At 53.7% G+C, this 16,382-nt stretch overlaps 3 protein-coding genes across 3 annotated transcripts; 1 reads left to right on the top strand and 2 right to left on the bottom strand.

Annotated features, from left to right (window-relative positions):
* Positions 1–2,570: 2,570 nt before the first annotated feature.
* LOC128279006 (uncharacterized) lies at positions 2,571–5,337 on the bottom strand. The gene is made up of 2 exons (XM_053017730.1): positions 5,280–5,337; positions 2,571–4,969 (listed from the first exon to the last, which is right to left on the bottom strand). Exons 1-2 carry the CDS (start codon positions 5,335–5,337, stop codon positions 2,571–2,573), a joined length of 2,457 nt encoding a protein of 818 aa, XP_052873690.1.
* A 3,633-nt stretch (positions 5,338–8,970) lies between these two features.
* LOC128279017 (adenosine receptor A2a) lies at positions 8,971–10,357 on the top strand. The gene is made up of 3 exons (XM_053017741.1): positions 8,971–9,439; positions 9,539–9,747; positions 9,824–10,357. The coding sequence occupies exons 1-3, from the start codon at positions 8,971–8,973 to the stop codon at positions 10,355–10,357; spliced, it is 1,212 nt and encodes a 403-aa protein (XP_052873701.1).
* A 910-nt stretch (positions 10,358–11,267) lies between these two features.
* On the bottom strand, positions 11,268–12,842 carry LOC128268944 (U3 small nucleolar RNA-interacting protein 2). Its single transcript, XM_053006262.1, has 2 exons — positions 12,752–12,842; positions 11,268–12,641 (listed from the first exon to the last, which is right to left on the bottom strand). The coding sequence occupies exons 1-2, from the start codon at positions 12,800–12,802 to the stop codon at positions 11,337–11,339; spliced, it is 1,356 nt and encodes a 451-aa protein (XP_052862222.1). The 5' UTR covers positions 12,803–12,842; the 3' UTR covers positions 11,268–11,336.
* Positions 12,843–16,382: the final 3,540 nt, after the last annotated feature.

Raw genomic sequence — 16,382 nt, forward strand, 5'->3', positions numbered from 1 at the left:
TTTTCCTCTTTTTATCTGCATAAATGGATTTTTGCTGACGCACTGCTTTATTTTCTAGAAAGTATCCTAGTTTAACGAGTAGGGAAAGAATTGTAAAAGATGATCGTTTATCTTGGTTCAAATAACACGCACACGCGCGGACTGACGCGCGGAAATGATACATTTTGGTTCTATTGACCAAAACTAGCATAAAATTTTGAACGCAACGTTCCACATCGAGTGCTTTATATATCCTGCGCGGGATTCCTCAACATCCATTACACACTACTATTAGTACGCTAAAATTGTTTCATTTGTTCACTAACTAGATTTGATTGGTTTTTTTCTCTCTCTATCTTCATGGTTCGTGTTCGTGTGTGCTGCATGATGTTGCTCTATGGATTGGATTGGCCCATGCACACGATGCACGCGGGTTCGCGCTTCGAACCAAAAAGTTGTCCGTCAAGAAAGTCGTCAAGAAATAAGCGTCAGCCGACTCACTCCCCATTAATACTGTTAGTGTTCTTTTTTTTGCCTCTTTCTCTTCGTTTTTAATATAGCTGGCTGCGAAATGTTACACACTTTGTCTCTGTATATCTAACAATCTAACAATAATATTAGTGCAGCTGAAATCATACTAAGGAAATTCTGGTTTTTCTTGCCTCAAACTGTTGAATGAGTCATCGAACAATTTGATCAGTGTTACAAATAGATTGCATTTCTAGTTACAGTTTCATTGAACTCTGCTCTGCTAGGTGTGTTCGTAGAGTGAAACTACTACCGTAGACTCGTTTACATATGTTTTTTCTCGTTTTATTGAAATACTGTGGCGCGTCTGTATATTTCGTTTCGTGCTCTTGTCGCAGTGTCTGTGTGTGTCGTACGAAAGGGTTGTGGCGAGGGGCTGGGGGAAAGTGGAAGGGACTGGGCGTCTGTTACACGTCTGTTATACACGCACCATCGAGGGAAACTAAACCCGCGTAGTATTAGTCGCGTGTTATCTAGAAGCATCAAATTGAACCAAACGCTAAACCGTATCTAGCTAGGGATTTGGTAGAATTAAACAAAAAAGAAAAATTTCTTCTAATTGTTGGTCGGAACAGACGAACGGAACAGGCCTAATGCTGTCGTCTGAAGGCGCATTCCCGCCTAACGTGACCCAGTGAGTTTATATTCGTCAATCGTTAACTCAGGAGCGTGTTCCTAGAGCGTGTGGAGGTCAATCTCGGCTCGGCGGGACGGCCTTCCAACGCGTTGGTTTCGCAAAATAGACCACTTGGAACACTCGCGTCAGTGCCCTGCTACCCCTAGTTTCCGGAGCCCACGTCTGTTCCAACAAGCGAAAACCGAAGACAGAGCGGAACTGATCCTGCTGCAAGTGGGAATCAGCCTATGCGTTGGTGTGGGTCAGAAGAGATGCATCGGGAAGGAAAGGGCCAAGGGGAGTGGGGGGTGGTTGGCGAGGCGTGGCGGTTGTATGGAAGAATTTTACAATGCAATAAAGTCCATCCTCAGGGTTTCGCTAGTTCCGCGTTATTGGAATATTTTCAAATTTACACTGTCTCCCTTTCTTCGTGATGATGGTCAGGTGATTCTGGATGTGTATGGCGTACGGGGGAGGGTGATAGCAAAGTAGTAATAGGACACGGAGATTTCAGTGTTGCTACGTTTTGTACTTGTAAGACATGATGCGTTCCATGGTGTGTCTGTGCCATAGCTCTGTGTGTCTCGTAAGGATGTGTGTGTCTGTTTTGTCCTGTGCTTATGAATAAACAGTGCGCGACCAGTGTACAGTGTTCGGTACTGAGGCTAAACCACGCGCACTGGGCTTTTCGTTTCGTATCATTAGAAGGGACAAAGAGAGCCGTATCAAGCATCAACGGAAACTTAAACTCGGTGTAGACACGCGATGGTTTTTATCGAAGTCGCTTAGCCTGACGAAGAGAATCGACATTACTGAATTTCGCTGGTGACCATACCTTTGCTGGCGTCAATCTTCACGTCATCACGGAAATCGAGGTGTCTGTTGGTCTACCATATCTACCATATGCAACAGGCTAACTCGTCTGGATTCGTATTCCATTTCCGAACACTTATTCCACTAGACGCCGCTCGACCAACAATGGCGAACTGATTCAGGAATTGTTGTGTTCTTGGTTAGACTCCTCTACTTTCCGCCGTCACAGCTACAACATGGAGCGCCTGGAGGCGCGCTGTCAACACTTTTTCACACGCTCCTATGCCTGCCGACTCCACAGATATTCAATCGCGAAAAACGGAACAAGAAGTAAAACACTTGGTACTTGGATCTACTGACACTACGAACATAGTAATTGCCAAGGTCTATTAACGGTGCATTTCTCTCATCACTACATCTGTCCCAACTGGCTGCTGCTTCCCGTGGCTTCTTTCCGTAAGCACCCCAAAGCGTGGCTTGACGACAAATGGAAGTAGTTCAGACCTTGATACGATCCAAGGTTTCAGTTTGGATAGCCTCAGTATCGAAACGTACCTGCCGCACCTGTGGGATGTACATACCGTGTGCGGCCGTGCCGGCACCGCCGACCGTACGCAAAGCAGTTGCAGTGGAACTACAAGGAAACAAAGTCACCACCCGCTCCGTACAAACCGGAAACCGGACCTGACCCCGGTTGTTGGTGCATGGCTGCCCCGGAAGACCCGTCCGCTAACGAGATCACCAGCGAGGTCTGGGCCGCTTGCGCATCCAGACCATGATGATCGTGGGGATGATCGTGGGGATGATCGTGGTGGTGGGCCGCCGCCGCCGCCTCATCTTCGACGATCGGGTCGATGTCCTGCTTGACGAACGGGCTGCCGACGGTCGGTTTCAGGTCGTCCGGGAGCGACAGGGTCGAGTTACCGCTGGCCGTGTACCGGCGGCCCATGTTGTCGTACTTCAGACACGGCAGCGTGTTCTCGCACTTGATGCCCGGCAGCACGGTCAGCTCGCCCGGCAGCAGCCGGGCCCCGGCGTACTTGACCGTCGAGGGTCCGAACGACGCAACCGCCGCCGCCGCAGTCGTCGAATTGATCGCTTTGCTGCACTCGGCGCACATACTGACGGGCGCCGGTGGCAGACTGGAGACCGGCGAGGACAGTTCGCACCCGTCGTCGCGCAGCGTGACCTGCCCGTAATTGACGATGCTGTCCGTGAGCGCGAGCGGCCCCTCCGTCGAGCTTAGGCCGGCGGTGCAGGTGAGCGGCGAACCGGCGCCCATCGGCGGCGCCGGCTGGGCGATCGTGGTGACGTGGGACGCCGCCGCGGCGGCGGCGGCGGCGGCGGCCGCAGGCGAACCGGCGGCCGTGACAGCCGCGCGCGAGCTCGCTCCTCCGCCCTTGCGGGGCAGCGTGGCGTACGAGGCGACGCTGACGGGCGGCAGCTTGGGCATCGGCCGGTTCGGTATGTTCAGCAGGTCCGGGTAGATGTTCACCTCGCCACTGTCGAGCGGGTCCTGCGTCACCGACACGGAGATGTAGATGTTGCTGAACGTCGGGTTCGAGATCATCTGCGTGCAGAACTCGGGCGGCGGCGGGAACACGCCTAGGTTGAGCCCCGGGAACTCCTCGCGCTTGGCCGCGGCCGTCGCGATCGACTCGATCGTGATCTGGACCGGTTCCATGGCGATGGTCGAGTCGGTCTTGGTCGACGGTGTCATGACGTCGCTCGCGCTAAACTCCTGCCGCTCGTTCGTCGTGATGCTCAGGTCTAGCAGCTTCTTCTCCTGGTCGTTGAAGCTGACGCTGCTCTTGATCGTTTTCCGGCGGCGCCGCATCCGCAGCTTGCGCTTCACCAGGCAGACCACCACCGAGAGCGCCAGCAGCCCGAAGATGGTACCGAAGATGCCCAGGATCAAGCCGAAGTACCAGAACGTTTCGGGCGTCTTGATGATCACCCGCTCGACCACTTCCGGCAGGACGAGGCTAAAGTTTTTGCACACCAACCCGATCCGGTTCTGGGCGGTGCAGGTGTAGAACCCGGAGTCATTGTTCGTCACGTTCAGGATGGTGAGGTTGCTCCAGATCGTCACGCTGCCATCGTACGCGATGTGGCGCTCCGTCTCGATGATCGCATTGTCCTGGTCCACGTCCTTCCCGTTCACGTCCCAGCGTACGGTCGGTTCCGGGTCGCCCGCCACCATACACTTGTACGTGATGTTCGTACCGAGGTCCTCGATCTCGTACTCGTCGCGAAAGATCTCCACCATCGGCATGCACCCGAACTGGTCCGCCTCCAGGTAGTCCCACGAGAGGCCCTTGTGGGCGAGCGGCCGCTGGCAGACCAGGCTGCGCCGGTTCAGCGAGCTGTTCAAGTACCAGTTGCGGAAGTCGCGCAGGTGGCAGTCACAGTTCCACCAGTTCTCTTCCAGGATCAGGGTCTTCAGGTTCTTCATGTGGTTGAAGACGTGGTGCGGCAGGTTCTCCAGCCGGTTGCGGGACAGATCGAGAAACTCGAGCAGGTCCAGGTTGGAGAACGCCGTCTCCGCCACGTACCGCAGCTGGCAGCTGTGCAGGTCGATGTTGCGCAGGTACGGCAGGACCGGGAACTGCTCGGCGACCAGTATCTTGATCGGGTTCTCGTACAGGTTAATGATGCGCAACCGGTTGTTGCCGGCGAACGTTTGCTTGTCCAGCGTTTCGATCTCGTTCTCGCTCAGGTCCACCTCGACCAGGATCTTGAGGTTCTTGAACGCCTCCCGGTGCAGGTATTTGACGCGCGAGTGCTTCAGGTGCACCTTCTGCAGGTTCACCAGCCCGAGCGAGGTGAACTCCTCGCGGTTCAGGTACGGGATGCTGTTGTCGTTCAGCACCAGCACCTGCAGCTCGGTGGACAGGTTCGACGGGACCGCCGTGAAGCCGGCCCCATTGCAGATGGCCGACTTTTTGCCGTTCGACCATTTGCAGATGCAGTTGCTCAGGCAGCTGGCGCTCCAGTCCGCCGACAGTGCGGTCGAAATGAACAGCAGCAACACTGCCGAGAGAAAGAGAGGAGAGCAGATATTGGTGGGGGCGACTGGTTGTTCCAGGACACCGTTTGGCTTTGCTAGGTCGTTAGCGGCAACGGGCGCGAATGGCGAATTTATGAAGTGAAACAGCGACTGCTGAAAAGCTACTTTTCTAAAACTACTGCTTTCGCGGCGAATGCTCGGACCGAAAGACACGATAAAGGATGCAGGCAGGCACAGGAAAACGAAAGCAATACCAGCACTTCAATAAATCTTTCGGCCGCGTACTGTTCAGCTCTTTATAAATTACGGCCACCGCGGCGTACGGCGTCTTACCTGGTAGGTAAAATTGTGCCATCTTCTTCACTGTTCGCTTGCGCCGTGGACGATCCATGCCATGATATTACTCTCTAGTCGCCAGTCGCCAAAGGTGGCCAGCCTACCGCACGAGGGGCTTCGCAGTACTTCTATACTAGGCAGCCGCCGAAGTTCAACCGAAGCCGCTGGAAAATATAAAACACAACCCGGACCAAAGCCCGGAAGCAAGCAAGGCGTAAGATTAAATGAAATCGACCGAATTCCGTTACACCAGCCCGTTATTCAATGGACGAGAGACGTGATGTGAAGTGAAGAAAGAGAAAAAAATTCAATATCGCCGAGCACAGCCCACGGTACGTCGCAGGATCAACAATGAAGGTAATGGGCATGGAGATGGAGTTAGTAAGTATATAAGTAAGTAGGTAAGTAAGTAGATAAGTGAGTAAGTGAGTAAGAAAGTAAGTAAGTAATTAAGTAACTAAGTAAGTAAGTAATTAAGTAAGTAAGTAAGTAAGTAAGTAAGTAAGTAAGTAACTATGTAAGTAATTGAGTAAGTAAGTAGGTAAGTAAGCCGGACCGCCCCTAAAGACTGTTGACTATTTGTACGGTCAACCTTTCCAACGAGAACCAAGTCGATGCATGAGAGCAGCGATGAATGCTCCCCGCCAGGTTCTGTGCTATCAGAAATAGGGAATTCACAACGCACTAGCCACTGGCTGTTCGCGTTGCGGCTGCTGGTCAATGTCTTGAGCCCTGCTGGCCCTGAACAACAGAACTTGCGCCCGTGTGTGTGTGTGTATGTACAGTAAAACCATGAGCCCGAGTGCCCAATAAGACGGAAAGGAGACTGAGGCTCACCGGAGGCTTGCAAAGCTCGGGAAAGTCGGCTCGTCTATTACACGGCTCCGTCCTAGGGACATACCTAGGAAAGGAGCGACTACGTGCTGTGCGTTTAACGTTCCCCGCTGATGGACGGGGGAGTCTCAGGCATTCAAACAGGAGACCGTGAGTGAGACCACGGCAGACGCACAAACACACCACAAACTTTGCTTTGAACTTCCTTCTCTTCGCCTCAAAACGTTCGTTCCGCTAACCTATGTACCCCGCGACGGACGGAGCCTTCGCGGGCACCGTCTGCCCGCCTTCCGCCCCACGAAAAACACCTCAATATGGACGATGTTGTACAAGAAGGTACGTTGATGCGGTGCGGGCAGCACTGGCAAAGGAGCGGTAAGGAGGGTACTCACGTCACAATAATCCCGTTCACAGTTCCGCACCGTACCGCGAACGCGAACGGATCTTGTGTGCGAACAGATTTCGTACCACAGCCCCCCCAGCAGCCGCCAGGAACATCCTTCCAGGCACGAGAGCGGCCGTTGTTCGAGTTGGTTCGAGTCGTCCGAGTCCGAGATTCTTTTGGTGAATGGCAGGAGGGTGACGTGATGTGGCGGGGGTGACGTTTTTCGGAAACTAACTTTACTTTGCGGTTGATTGTGTGTCGATTATATACCGCGGCTGATTGCTAGATGCTCTGTGCCCGTGTGTGTGTGTGTGTGTGGTTGTGTGTGTGTGTTTGACTAGTAGCTCCACCAGTCCACCAGTCTGGCCGTGTGCTCCAAACTTGGGTTGGGAGTTTGTCCAAAAATGGTTCGACTTCGTTTTTCTTCCTCTGTTGCTCCTGGGTTCACTCGCGTTTCCTCGGTTTTCCTTCTCCACTCTTATCTCATACACACGCAGCGCAAGGAGCTGTGGCGGAGGAGCACATTTTGGCCGTAACACCGTCCACTCACAAACTACTGTCCGCGTTTTACCATTTTCACACCAGGCCGACCCCAGTCAGTCAGTGTCGGGTCAGTGTTAAGTGGCATCGCCGCCGCAAGATCCGACACAGACTGTTCTGTGTGTGTTCCGAATTTTCCTCGAACTGTGTCCAAATCTTCCGCACGCACGCACGCACGCACGCACTCACTCGCGCAAAATTCTCACGGCACTGGACTGGCTGGTTCAGCCATTCTGGTAGCTGGCAAAACCGCTGGCTGCGCCTCACTATGCGCCCGCCCAGGGCAGGAAGTGGATGCCCGATGTCGGGGGGACAACCTAGTGACAACCTGAAGGGAGTGCGGGGCAACCCGTGCTACCGCTGCCTGTGTGTTTCGAGTAACCACATGGATGGATCAGCCATCCGTCGGTTGGACCTACGCTTTTTCGACGACACTTCGTTGGCTCTTGGCTCTATAGAGTTGCCTAGAATGGAGGCTACTGGAGCGCCGATTTATGTCGCGTTGCTGGAGTCCAGGACTGAAACTGCTGCGTATGTGGTGTGCGCTGCCGTAGAAAAAGCTCTCACCGAGGCTTCACTCCGAGGAGCCAACAGAGAGAGAAAGAGAGCAATAAGAAGAGAGCAAGGAGGAGTCTAAGCGAGCGAATGAAAAGAGACCCGAGACCGAGCGGGAGAACGCGGATCCATCCAGGTGCCAGGGTTTGTTCCGTCCACCGTCATGTCACATGTGGCGCGGTGCGCGGGTGTAGCCGCGACATACCGCACAGAATCTGCCAGGCCTCTGGCTGGGGAATGCTCCGTGAGGAGCGCGCCTCGTCCTCGACCAGGCACCAGGCAACGTTCTATGTAGGGGATGCCGAGACACTACCGAGCCGGACGCCAACAGCTGGAGCTGGGCGGGCGTACGGGTAGGCAGGCAGGCAGGATGCGCGCTTTGTAATGGGATGTTGGTTGTGTGGGATGGTACGGAGTGCTCACCAGAGCAACCTTACCAGAGACTGTGTGTTACAGCACACGGCCACCGTTTGAGCATCGCTCGAGAGTTTTGCGTACGCGAGGACGCTGCTCTGGCATGCGCCTTAGCGACCTTCGCGCGCGAGCGAACGACAGCGACCTCTGGTGGGCAGGCAGGCAGGCAGGAAGAAAGCAAGGCAACCAGGGGAGGAAGCCCAACAAAAAAAATGGGGGGACCGAAAACAAAAAAGGAAAAAAAGGGGGAAAATCTGATAACCAGCCGATACCCGTGAGCCTGAGCTACGGCGACGAACTGCACTCGCCCACACACCCCTAAGCCCCCACCTGCTACGAAAGGGGTAACGGTGGAAGGGGTGTAAATTAATTGATCGATTTCGGAGGCTCCGGGTCGGGGGTAGGGTTAGCCTGTACACCTTGTAACTGCACACGTTAAGGGAATTAGGAAATGGCCGCCCCCGCGCTAATGGCGCACACGGCGACGGCGGTGTGTCATTTGTCGCGCGATAGAGGCGGCGGCGGTTGTAATTATTGTTTGCGATAATGGAAAAACACACAGAGCCTGCCCTTGCCCCCGCTGCGCTCTCGCGCCTTGGCTTGGGGGTTGATGCTCCCCGCGCAAAAACAGGCGATCCCCGTGGCCCGTGGGGTGCATGGGCATTTGCAAATCGGCTGTCGGTGCGAGCGAAAGCGAGCGGTGTACAAACGGTGTGGCTACCAATTGCAGCCCCGGAACATCCGGACGATTCGCGTGAGCATCTGCGAGGAGGGTTCGGAGCCGTGAATGCAGGCTTCTGGCTTCCGGACTCGAGAGCGCCCGCAGCATGTGTGTGGTTAGTGAGAACGTTTAAATTTTGAAGTGCCAACCGCTGCCAGACCACGTGGAGAGTAGGCAGGTGGACATGGACCATGGTTCCGCGTCAGCGAAGGCGGGAACACAAGAACGACTGAAGAACCATGTGGTCGCCGGGTAGTGACGGCGACGGCGGGTTGACGAACGAGACCAACACAACCTCGTCGTCACCGGGCACCACGTCCGCAACCGGGCGGGAGGAGGAGGAGAAGGTGAGCGTAAACGTGCCGTACGTCCTGTTCGAGTGCCTCGTGGGGCTGACGGCTATTTTCGGTAACACGCTCGTGATCGTGGCGTTCAAGCGGGAGCGCCGGCTCCGGCGGCGGACCAACTTCTACATCATTTCGCTCGCTTCGGCCGACCTGCTTGTCGGCACCTTCGGCATCCCGTTCGCGGTGCTGTCTTCGATGGGGCTGCCGCGGAATCTGCACGCCTGTCTGTTCACCATCTCGCTGCTGGTGGTGCTGTGCACCATCTCCATCTTCTGCCTGGTGGCCGTTTCGATCGACCGGTACTGGGCGATACTGCACCCGCTGGCGTACTCGCGAAACATGCGCACCAAGACGACCATGTGTAAGTCGAGTGACTAGAGCAGCCGGGGGCCTGCTGCTGGTGAGTCAGCTTCCCCACGACGATTAACGGTGGGCGTCCCCTTTTTTTTTGGTCCGGCAGATATCATCGGTCTGTGCTGGCTGGCCGGGCTGGTGATCGGGTTTCTGCCACTGTTCGGCTGGCACGAACAGCCGGACGAGGATGCCTGTCTGTTTGTGCAGGTGATGAACTACGACTACCTGGTGTTCCTGTATCTGGTCACCATCATCATCCCGGGGCTGCTACTGCTGGCCTTCTACATCCACATCTACCGTGTGATCGTTCGACAGGTACACCAGGGGGGTAAGGGTACATCGAGAAGTCTCTTCTCACCTTCTTTTCTTCCGTACTTCCCCCCGACGGCAGCGCAAACAAATCGTCTCCATCAACTCGGTGGACAGCCGATTCTCCGAGAGCCTGCCCAATCTCGCGGGCTCGATGTCTGCTGCTGGCCAACGGTCTACGCCGTCGGGGGACCGCTCGAAAAAAGACCAATACACCGGCACGATGCTGCGGGTGCTGCGTGCCGCCCAGCGGCGCGAAGTGAAGGCCACGCAGAACCTGTCGATCATCGTGCTGTTCTTTATGGTCTGCTGGATGCCGCTGCACACGATCAACTGCATCATGGCGTTCTGTCCGGACTGTCAGATTTGCGGCGCCGTGATGCTGTTCGTCATCACACTTTCGCACCTCAACTCGGCGATCAACCCGCTGCTGTACGCGTACCATTTGAAGGACTTCCGGGACGCCCTGAGGCGACTGCTGTTGAGCATGGTCGGTCGGGAGGCGAGCGCTCCACCGCAGCAGGACTTCATCAACTGCATATCGCAGATCGCAGTACAACAGCAACCGCAGCAGCAGCAGCAGCAGCCCCAACATGACAACGCCGTACCGCCGTAGTATGTGGTGAAGAATGAACTTCCTTCCCACCGCAATTTACTCAATGAGCTCGATGTGCTAGTTAGACTCTCTAAGAGGATCGCTCCGGGATGCTCGCTTCCTTTTACTCTATTGAATGTGTTCGTAGTACGCAATGACACTATTGTGCTGATGTAGCTCCGTGAAACCGAAACCTCTGGAAATCCGGAGGATGCAAAGATGAAACTTAGAGGGTACGGCGGAAGGCCACCACAGGAAGTGGTTCGTATCGTACTACTACTACTTGTGTGTAACTCGTTCTGCCCCGTTTGTGCCTTGCCTTCTGCGCTAGAGCCAGCTTGCTTAAATTAACACTGATTGGGTTAACAAACTAATGGCAAACAAATAAACTGGTTCTTAAAACCAAAGTAATGCTGGTTTCCCGATTTTTTCGGTGTACTGTGTGCCTCTGCTAACTGTATAGTGTTGATACTAGTGTGCCTTATGCAGTGCCTTCTCTCGTAAGCATCCATCACAGGAAGTGCTTGGTATGGTAGGGAGCATTTTTTTTGTTTTTCATTTAACAAGACCAGTAGCTTAGTGGTAGTAGTAGCTTTGCTTAATACGGCTCTAACCGTTCTAATAATAAAAAAAAAACGTTAACCAGTGTAACTATGGACTTTGCGTGCTTTACTGCGTTCTGTGTGCTTTACTTGGGAAGTCTATCGAAGTTTGTGCTGGCTGGTGGCTTGAAAAACAACCGGACACGGAGTGCGAAAGTTCATCATCACCAACAAATTTATGAATAACACCAAGCTAAAAGAAAAAAAAAGTATTATAGAATGGCGTTTTAAGCAGAGTAAATAGTAAATCGTTTCACAATATGATTACGGAGAAATAGATTATTGCATCTATAGATACGATGTTCCGCTGCATAGGTTGCATAGTTCTGTGCAAATTTATTGTGTTTCCTTGAAGCCAGCCAAGCCAAGATCAAAAACATCAGCTTTCGATGTTTTTTTCACTCAGTCCTCAATGGTATTAATAGTACACGATTCCTAGCTTCACGCAGTGTCCACCAGCGACCAAGACGATGCTCCTGCCCAACTGCAACGATCAAAAACCGACCGTCGCACGTGAACTCGATGGCGTTGACAAAACCTACGACAGGAATGTTCATCAATGGTTCGATCGACCGTCGGTTGTTGGTCAGCTTCCAGATGCGCACGAACCCGTCGCATGAACCGGACGCAACAACGTCGGAGTTGCTGAGCACGGCAACGGCACTGATCCAGTTCGGGTGCCCAACGTCCTGCTGGCCGTGGGCAACAGCGATCCTTCGCAGTGGTTTCTTCTTCCTGCAGCTCCACAGACAAACGGACCCTTCAATGGAGCCGCTGACGAACAGATCGTTGCTAATGAACTTCACCGCACTGTAATCCTCTTTCAGCAAGTCGTAAATCAGCTGCGTTTCCTCAGCCACCTTCCACACGCGAAGTGATTTATCCATCCCTCCGGACGTGACGATGCGCCCCAGGGACAGTGCATCGATACCGCTGACGTGACTCTGATGACCAAACAGCGTGTGTATGTAGGCCATCTCGTCCAGGTTCCACACTTTAACGGTGCCGTCTTCTCCGGCAGAGTACAGTTCAAGCGTGTCCTGGCGAAACACGAGCCCGGTCACGGGGGCCGAATGTCCCTGCAGGGAATTTAGCTGCACCAGCGTAGTACCATTGTGCACTTTTATTTGCTCCGTGCCGTCTGCCACCGCCAGGTATCGGTTGTCCTGCGAGACCGTGATCGCACGTATGATTTTGTTTTCCGTGCAGTGCACAGCGGTGCGCTTTCGCGCACTCAAGTCCCACCGGACTATCAAACCACTTTTGCAGCCAACGTACAGTGCAGCGTCGTCGGCCGACAAACAAATGCAGGTCGGAGACAGTCGTTGCCGTTTGAAGCGCAGTGGCAGGATTTGGTCCGCCAGAAAGCCAGTATATTTGTCGGCCAGTGGACGGTGAACTCTGCCCGTGTCACTAAGAAAGCTCTCCTTCAGCGATTGGGCTACGCGCAGCTGTAGGTCCGGTTCGTTGTCATCGTCGGCCAACTTCTGTTCGTCGGCGTGCAGCCGCAGATATTGCTTGGCCAGCCGGATCCGTTTATCCTGCCCGGTTTCCAGTGCCAACGATGTATCCACATGCTGTAAGCGACTTCCCTGGTGCCCTCGTGCTTCCTTTTCCAACTCCTCATCGCTGTCGATCGTCTCGTCATCGCGTTCAGCTAGCTTAGCTGCGTTATTCTTCGACTTGCTGGGAGCGTGTGTTCTCTGTTACCGCCGGCAAGTGAAAAAGATTGCAAGTCCATTAGCAACGGGGTCGTTTTGCTTGCGCTTTTTCTCGAGCCCGAGGTTCTCGTCAATCCACTGCAGCTACTAACCTTTCTGTTGCCTTTCTCATTGAGTTTTCGACCGGTTTTAAACAGGGACATTTTGTCGCAATACACAGTAATATACACACGAAACTAATTGAACCGCATGGTGCTTGACGTGCATGACATATCGCCCACCAGTGCAGAGTAGTCTAAGATTACTCTACATTACAGGTTATTCCAAGACCCGTTTGGCTTGGGACGTTGTCAATAACACTGTGTGCTGCAAAATGACAGCTCGTGTACAACACATCACACGCAGTTGTGTTGCTGAGCACGAAAACGGTTCGTGGAATTTCGCTATAGAACCCCTGGCCGACGCCAAACGGGTCTTGGAATGACCTGTACAGTAGAGTAATCTTAAGCAGATCCAAACATTATTGTAATGTTGACGATGGTGGAGGCATTTGTTTGGATCGCTAAGCAGTTTCTGGCCCTTGCGATAACGAAGGGCGACTGCACGATACAAAACTAACACCTGTACTCCAATAGAGCGACTCTGATCCTGGACAAATCGTTTCCCGCGAAAAGCAAACTCGTTCCCGTCGAAGTTGTTTGTGATGCATATAACATTCAGCCCACAGCACCCGCGTAGTGTTAGCTGTCCTGAGCAAATTTGAAATTTTATGGAATGAATGTGCTCGAACGTCACGCTTCCAACGCTTCTATTCTGTTAAAATAAGTTCACTCGTTCCAAAAGCCAAGCCGGGAACCACTTAACGAAACTCAACCTACAACCCACTGTTTTGGTTTGAAACTTTGCTTTGGTCTTGGCTTTTGACAGCACGCTAACCCTCAAAGTACCAGCATTTTTCAGTAGCCCGTGTTGCTAGATTAAATTTTGCCGCGAACTATTTTATTTATTCACCAGACTACGCAGACCGTTGACTCTGTTTGTGTAACAAATGTGTGAATAAATAAATATCAGCATTGGTTGGTATAGAGTAACATTATCGCCACAAATCTGCCACGAATGATAATAACAACATGGCCGCTTGCAGGCGTTGCCATATTTGGTTCTTGTCTTGGCCAATATTGGCTCCTGACCGATTGGTTTGCGATACCCAACGCTACAGAAAGCAACAGAGATCAACATTGTCTCTGGTTGAAGTTGGGTACGAAGAAGAAGACGCTACGTTCCAGAAACTACCAACACTCATCCCAGTCCCAGTTTGCTCCATGATTTTTACCAGCATCTTTTTTTTTCTAACACGGATCCAAATACAATTGAATCCAGCTAGTGTGGAATACGTTACTTCGGTTAACATCTGATTTAGCGTGTTTTTGCATTCAAATCTTTGTAACTAGCGTCTGCGCGTCCGGTGGCCAGAGCCTTAGCCTTAGCCCTAGTGGTTGACATTCCGGCTGCTTCCGACGGAGGACGGAGACGCGTCGCTTGGCTCGGTTGCTCGGTGGCCCAACAGTGCGTGCGGTGGCTGACGGTTTTCGTGTGCTCGGTAACTGGTCGATTTTGTACACGCCTGTCAGTCAGTCTGCGAGTGCCTGCGGTGCAGGCCACCTCTGGTACCAGGAATATCCGCAACGCCATTGCAAAGGGCACGTTTTCGCGGGGAGCGGCGATAAAAGTTCCAAACGGATGGCGAGCACCATCGTCAGTGCGCGTTCCAGGCAAACCGTGTCAGGCTGCTAACGGTACGAGTATGCGGTGTGTGTGTGTGTGTGGGGAGTCACGGTTACGGTCGGGAGTTACAGCAGAGTGCCGTGCGTGAATCGACGAGCGGGGATCGATTTTCTTTTTCCTCACCCTCACCTGGCGAAGAGCAGCAAACTTTAGTAGCTCACAGCAGTCCACAGTGACAGATTGTGACAGACATGCAAGGCTATACCGTAGGCATGCTAACGTGCATACATATAAAATATAACATATCTATATATATATATTTATATATTTATATACGCATGCATATACATACATGCTTTTATGTGTATGTATGCACACCGACGGCGTGACGCGTCAGGATGGCGCTCTCGGAAAGCTCGCTGATGATGGCCTCTGTTGATGATGGAGGCGCCTGGTGGCTGTGTGCGTGGAGCGCGTGTTCGTGCATCGCGGGCAATGCACACACAATGCAATCAACCAATCAATGCCTGTGTCCTGGCTGTCGCCGTGTCGTGGCTGATGCATCTGCTGTTGCTGTGGTTCAAGCTGTTAAGGACCCAGAGCGCTGAATGGGGCCCAACTACCTGCTACATCCTGCCCATAGGTCTAGGTGTAACGCAGCGCAGAAGTCGCAAAGAAACCAAAGAAAAACAGGCCACAGTCAACAACAACGTCAGTCGTATGTCGGTGCACGTGTGTGTGTGTGTGCGTGTTTTCAACACATTACAATAAAGTGGCCTCGCGTTCGGATAGCCACCCCGCCGACCCCGTGGAAGTGGAAGAATACTAATGACCCACTAATTATTCCAGAGTACTAGCAGCCAACCCGTGTCGTGTCCCCAGAAGGGGTAGGTTTAAGAGGGGGGAGGGGGGCGGGGATCCTGGAAACGCGCCGTACTATGTCGGTTTGTGTCGTAACCCAGCGTTGGCCACGGCCACGGAGCGCCTGGACGTTGGTCTAGACTTTGGCCGGTCGGTCGGTTGAGGCCGGATCCGATCCCGGCGGCTTCCCCGCCTCCTGGCGATGCGAGTTCAATTCGAGTTCAGTGTGTGTTCTTCACGCACCAATGCACTCCTTTCTGTGCCGGACGGAGGAAGGACCGAACACGTCACAATGTCGTCCCCATTGGTCCGTTTGCATGCTGTGGGAGCCTGCGGACCCCGGCCCGTTTTCCTGGCCTCGCTCCTAGCCCCCCTGGGCTGGGGTTCATATCTCAGGGTGACCCTCCCTGTATCACACACGTTTCTTCTCCTTTTACGACGTCTCTCTGTTTGTGTCTCTCTCTCTCTCTTTCTACAGAGCGCGCTCGAATGTACCGTGCAATCTACTGTACTGTGCAGGACGACCACACACCCCGTTCCCCCACCCAGTCCCGCGGTACACAGACACTGAGGTGGAGTGAGTGAGAACCGGAAGTAGAGAGGCGGACTAAGCGCCCGAAGCGCAAGAAGAAGCCCGCGAGTGCGAAGAGAGCGTGACTCCAACCTTCCCGCGGCGGCCCCGAGTTCTTATCGAAATAACCTCCTCTCCCTCCTCCCCTTCCCACCCCTTCCCCGACATCCCCTCGCTGAATGTGACGCACGTGACGTAGTGTGGTTTTCGTTCATCTCGTTGTTTTGGTGTTCCGAATCTGTTTCCGGCGGTTCCGGAGCCGCGCGTTCCGTATGCAGAGTGCCGGTGGTGCTGGTGTTGTTGTCGGAGGAGGTGTTAGTAGTGGTAGTGGTGGTGGTGGTCGTGGTGGTAGTCGTGGCTGCCCTGTGTCGGTGTGTCGGTGCGCCCCGCTGTGATGACCGCGGATGGTGGGGCTGCGGGTGTACTGGTAATGATGGTAATGATCATCATGAGACAGATCGGGGTGCTCGCGTTGGCCCTGCTGCTCGTACCGTGGGGAGGGGCCAGCCCGGGTCCGGGTGAACGGGGGTGGTGGTGGTGGGACGGCACCTCGATGGTGGTGGCAGCGGCACACACTGGTGGTGCTGGTGGTGGCGGTGGCGGTGGCGGCGGCGGCGGCGGCGGCA

This window comes from Anopheles cruzii, chromosome X (genome assembly GCF_943734635.1).
Source record: "Anopheles cruzii chromosome X, idAnoCruzAS_RS32_06, whole genome shotgun sequence".
Classification (NCBI taxonomy): Eukaryota; Metazoa; Arthropoda; class Insecta; order Diptera; family Culicidae; genus Anopheles; species Anopheles cruzii.

Coding starts and splice junctions, on each gene's coding strand:
- LOC128279006 (XM_053017730.1), bottom strand. CDS start 5,337: ATGGATCGTCCACGGCGCAAGCGAACAGTGAAGAAGATGGCACAATTT. Junction 4,970..5,279: donor GGCACAATTTTACCTACCAG/GTAAGACGCCGT, acceptor TTCTCTCGGCAG/TGTTGCTGCTGTTCATTTCG.
- LOC128279017 (XM_053017741.1), top strand. CDS start 8,971: ATGTGGTCGCCGGGTAGTGACGGCGACGGCGGGTTGACGAACGAGACC. Junction 9,440..9,538: donor GCGCACCAAGACGACCATGT/GTAAGTCGAGTG, acceptor TTGGTCCGGCAG/ATATCATCGGTCTGTGCTGG. Junction 9,748..9,823: donor ACCGTGTGATCGTTCGACAG/GTACACCAGGGG, acceptor CCCCGACGGCAG/CGCAAACAAATCGTCTCCAT.
- LOC128268944 (XM_053006262.1), bottom strand. CDS start 12,802: ATGTCCCTGTTTAAAACCGGTCGAAAACTCAATGAGAAAGGCAACAGA. Junction 12,642..12,751: donor ATGAGAAAGGCAACAGAAAG/GTTAGTAGCTGC, acceptor CGGCGGTAACAG/AGAACACACGCTCCCAGCAA.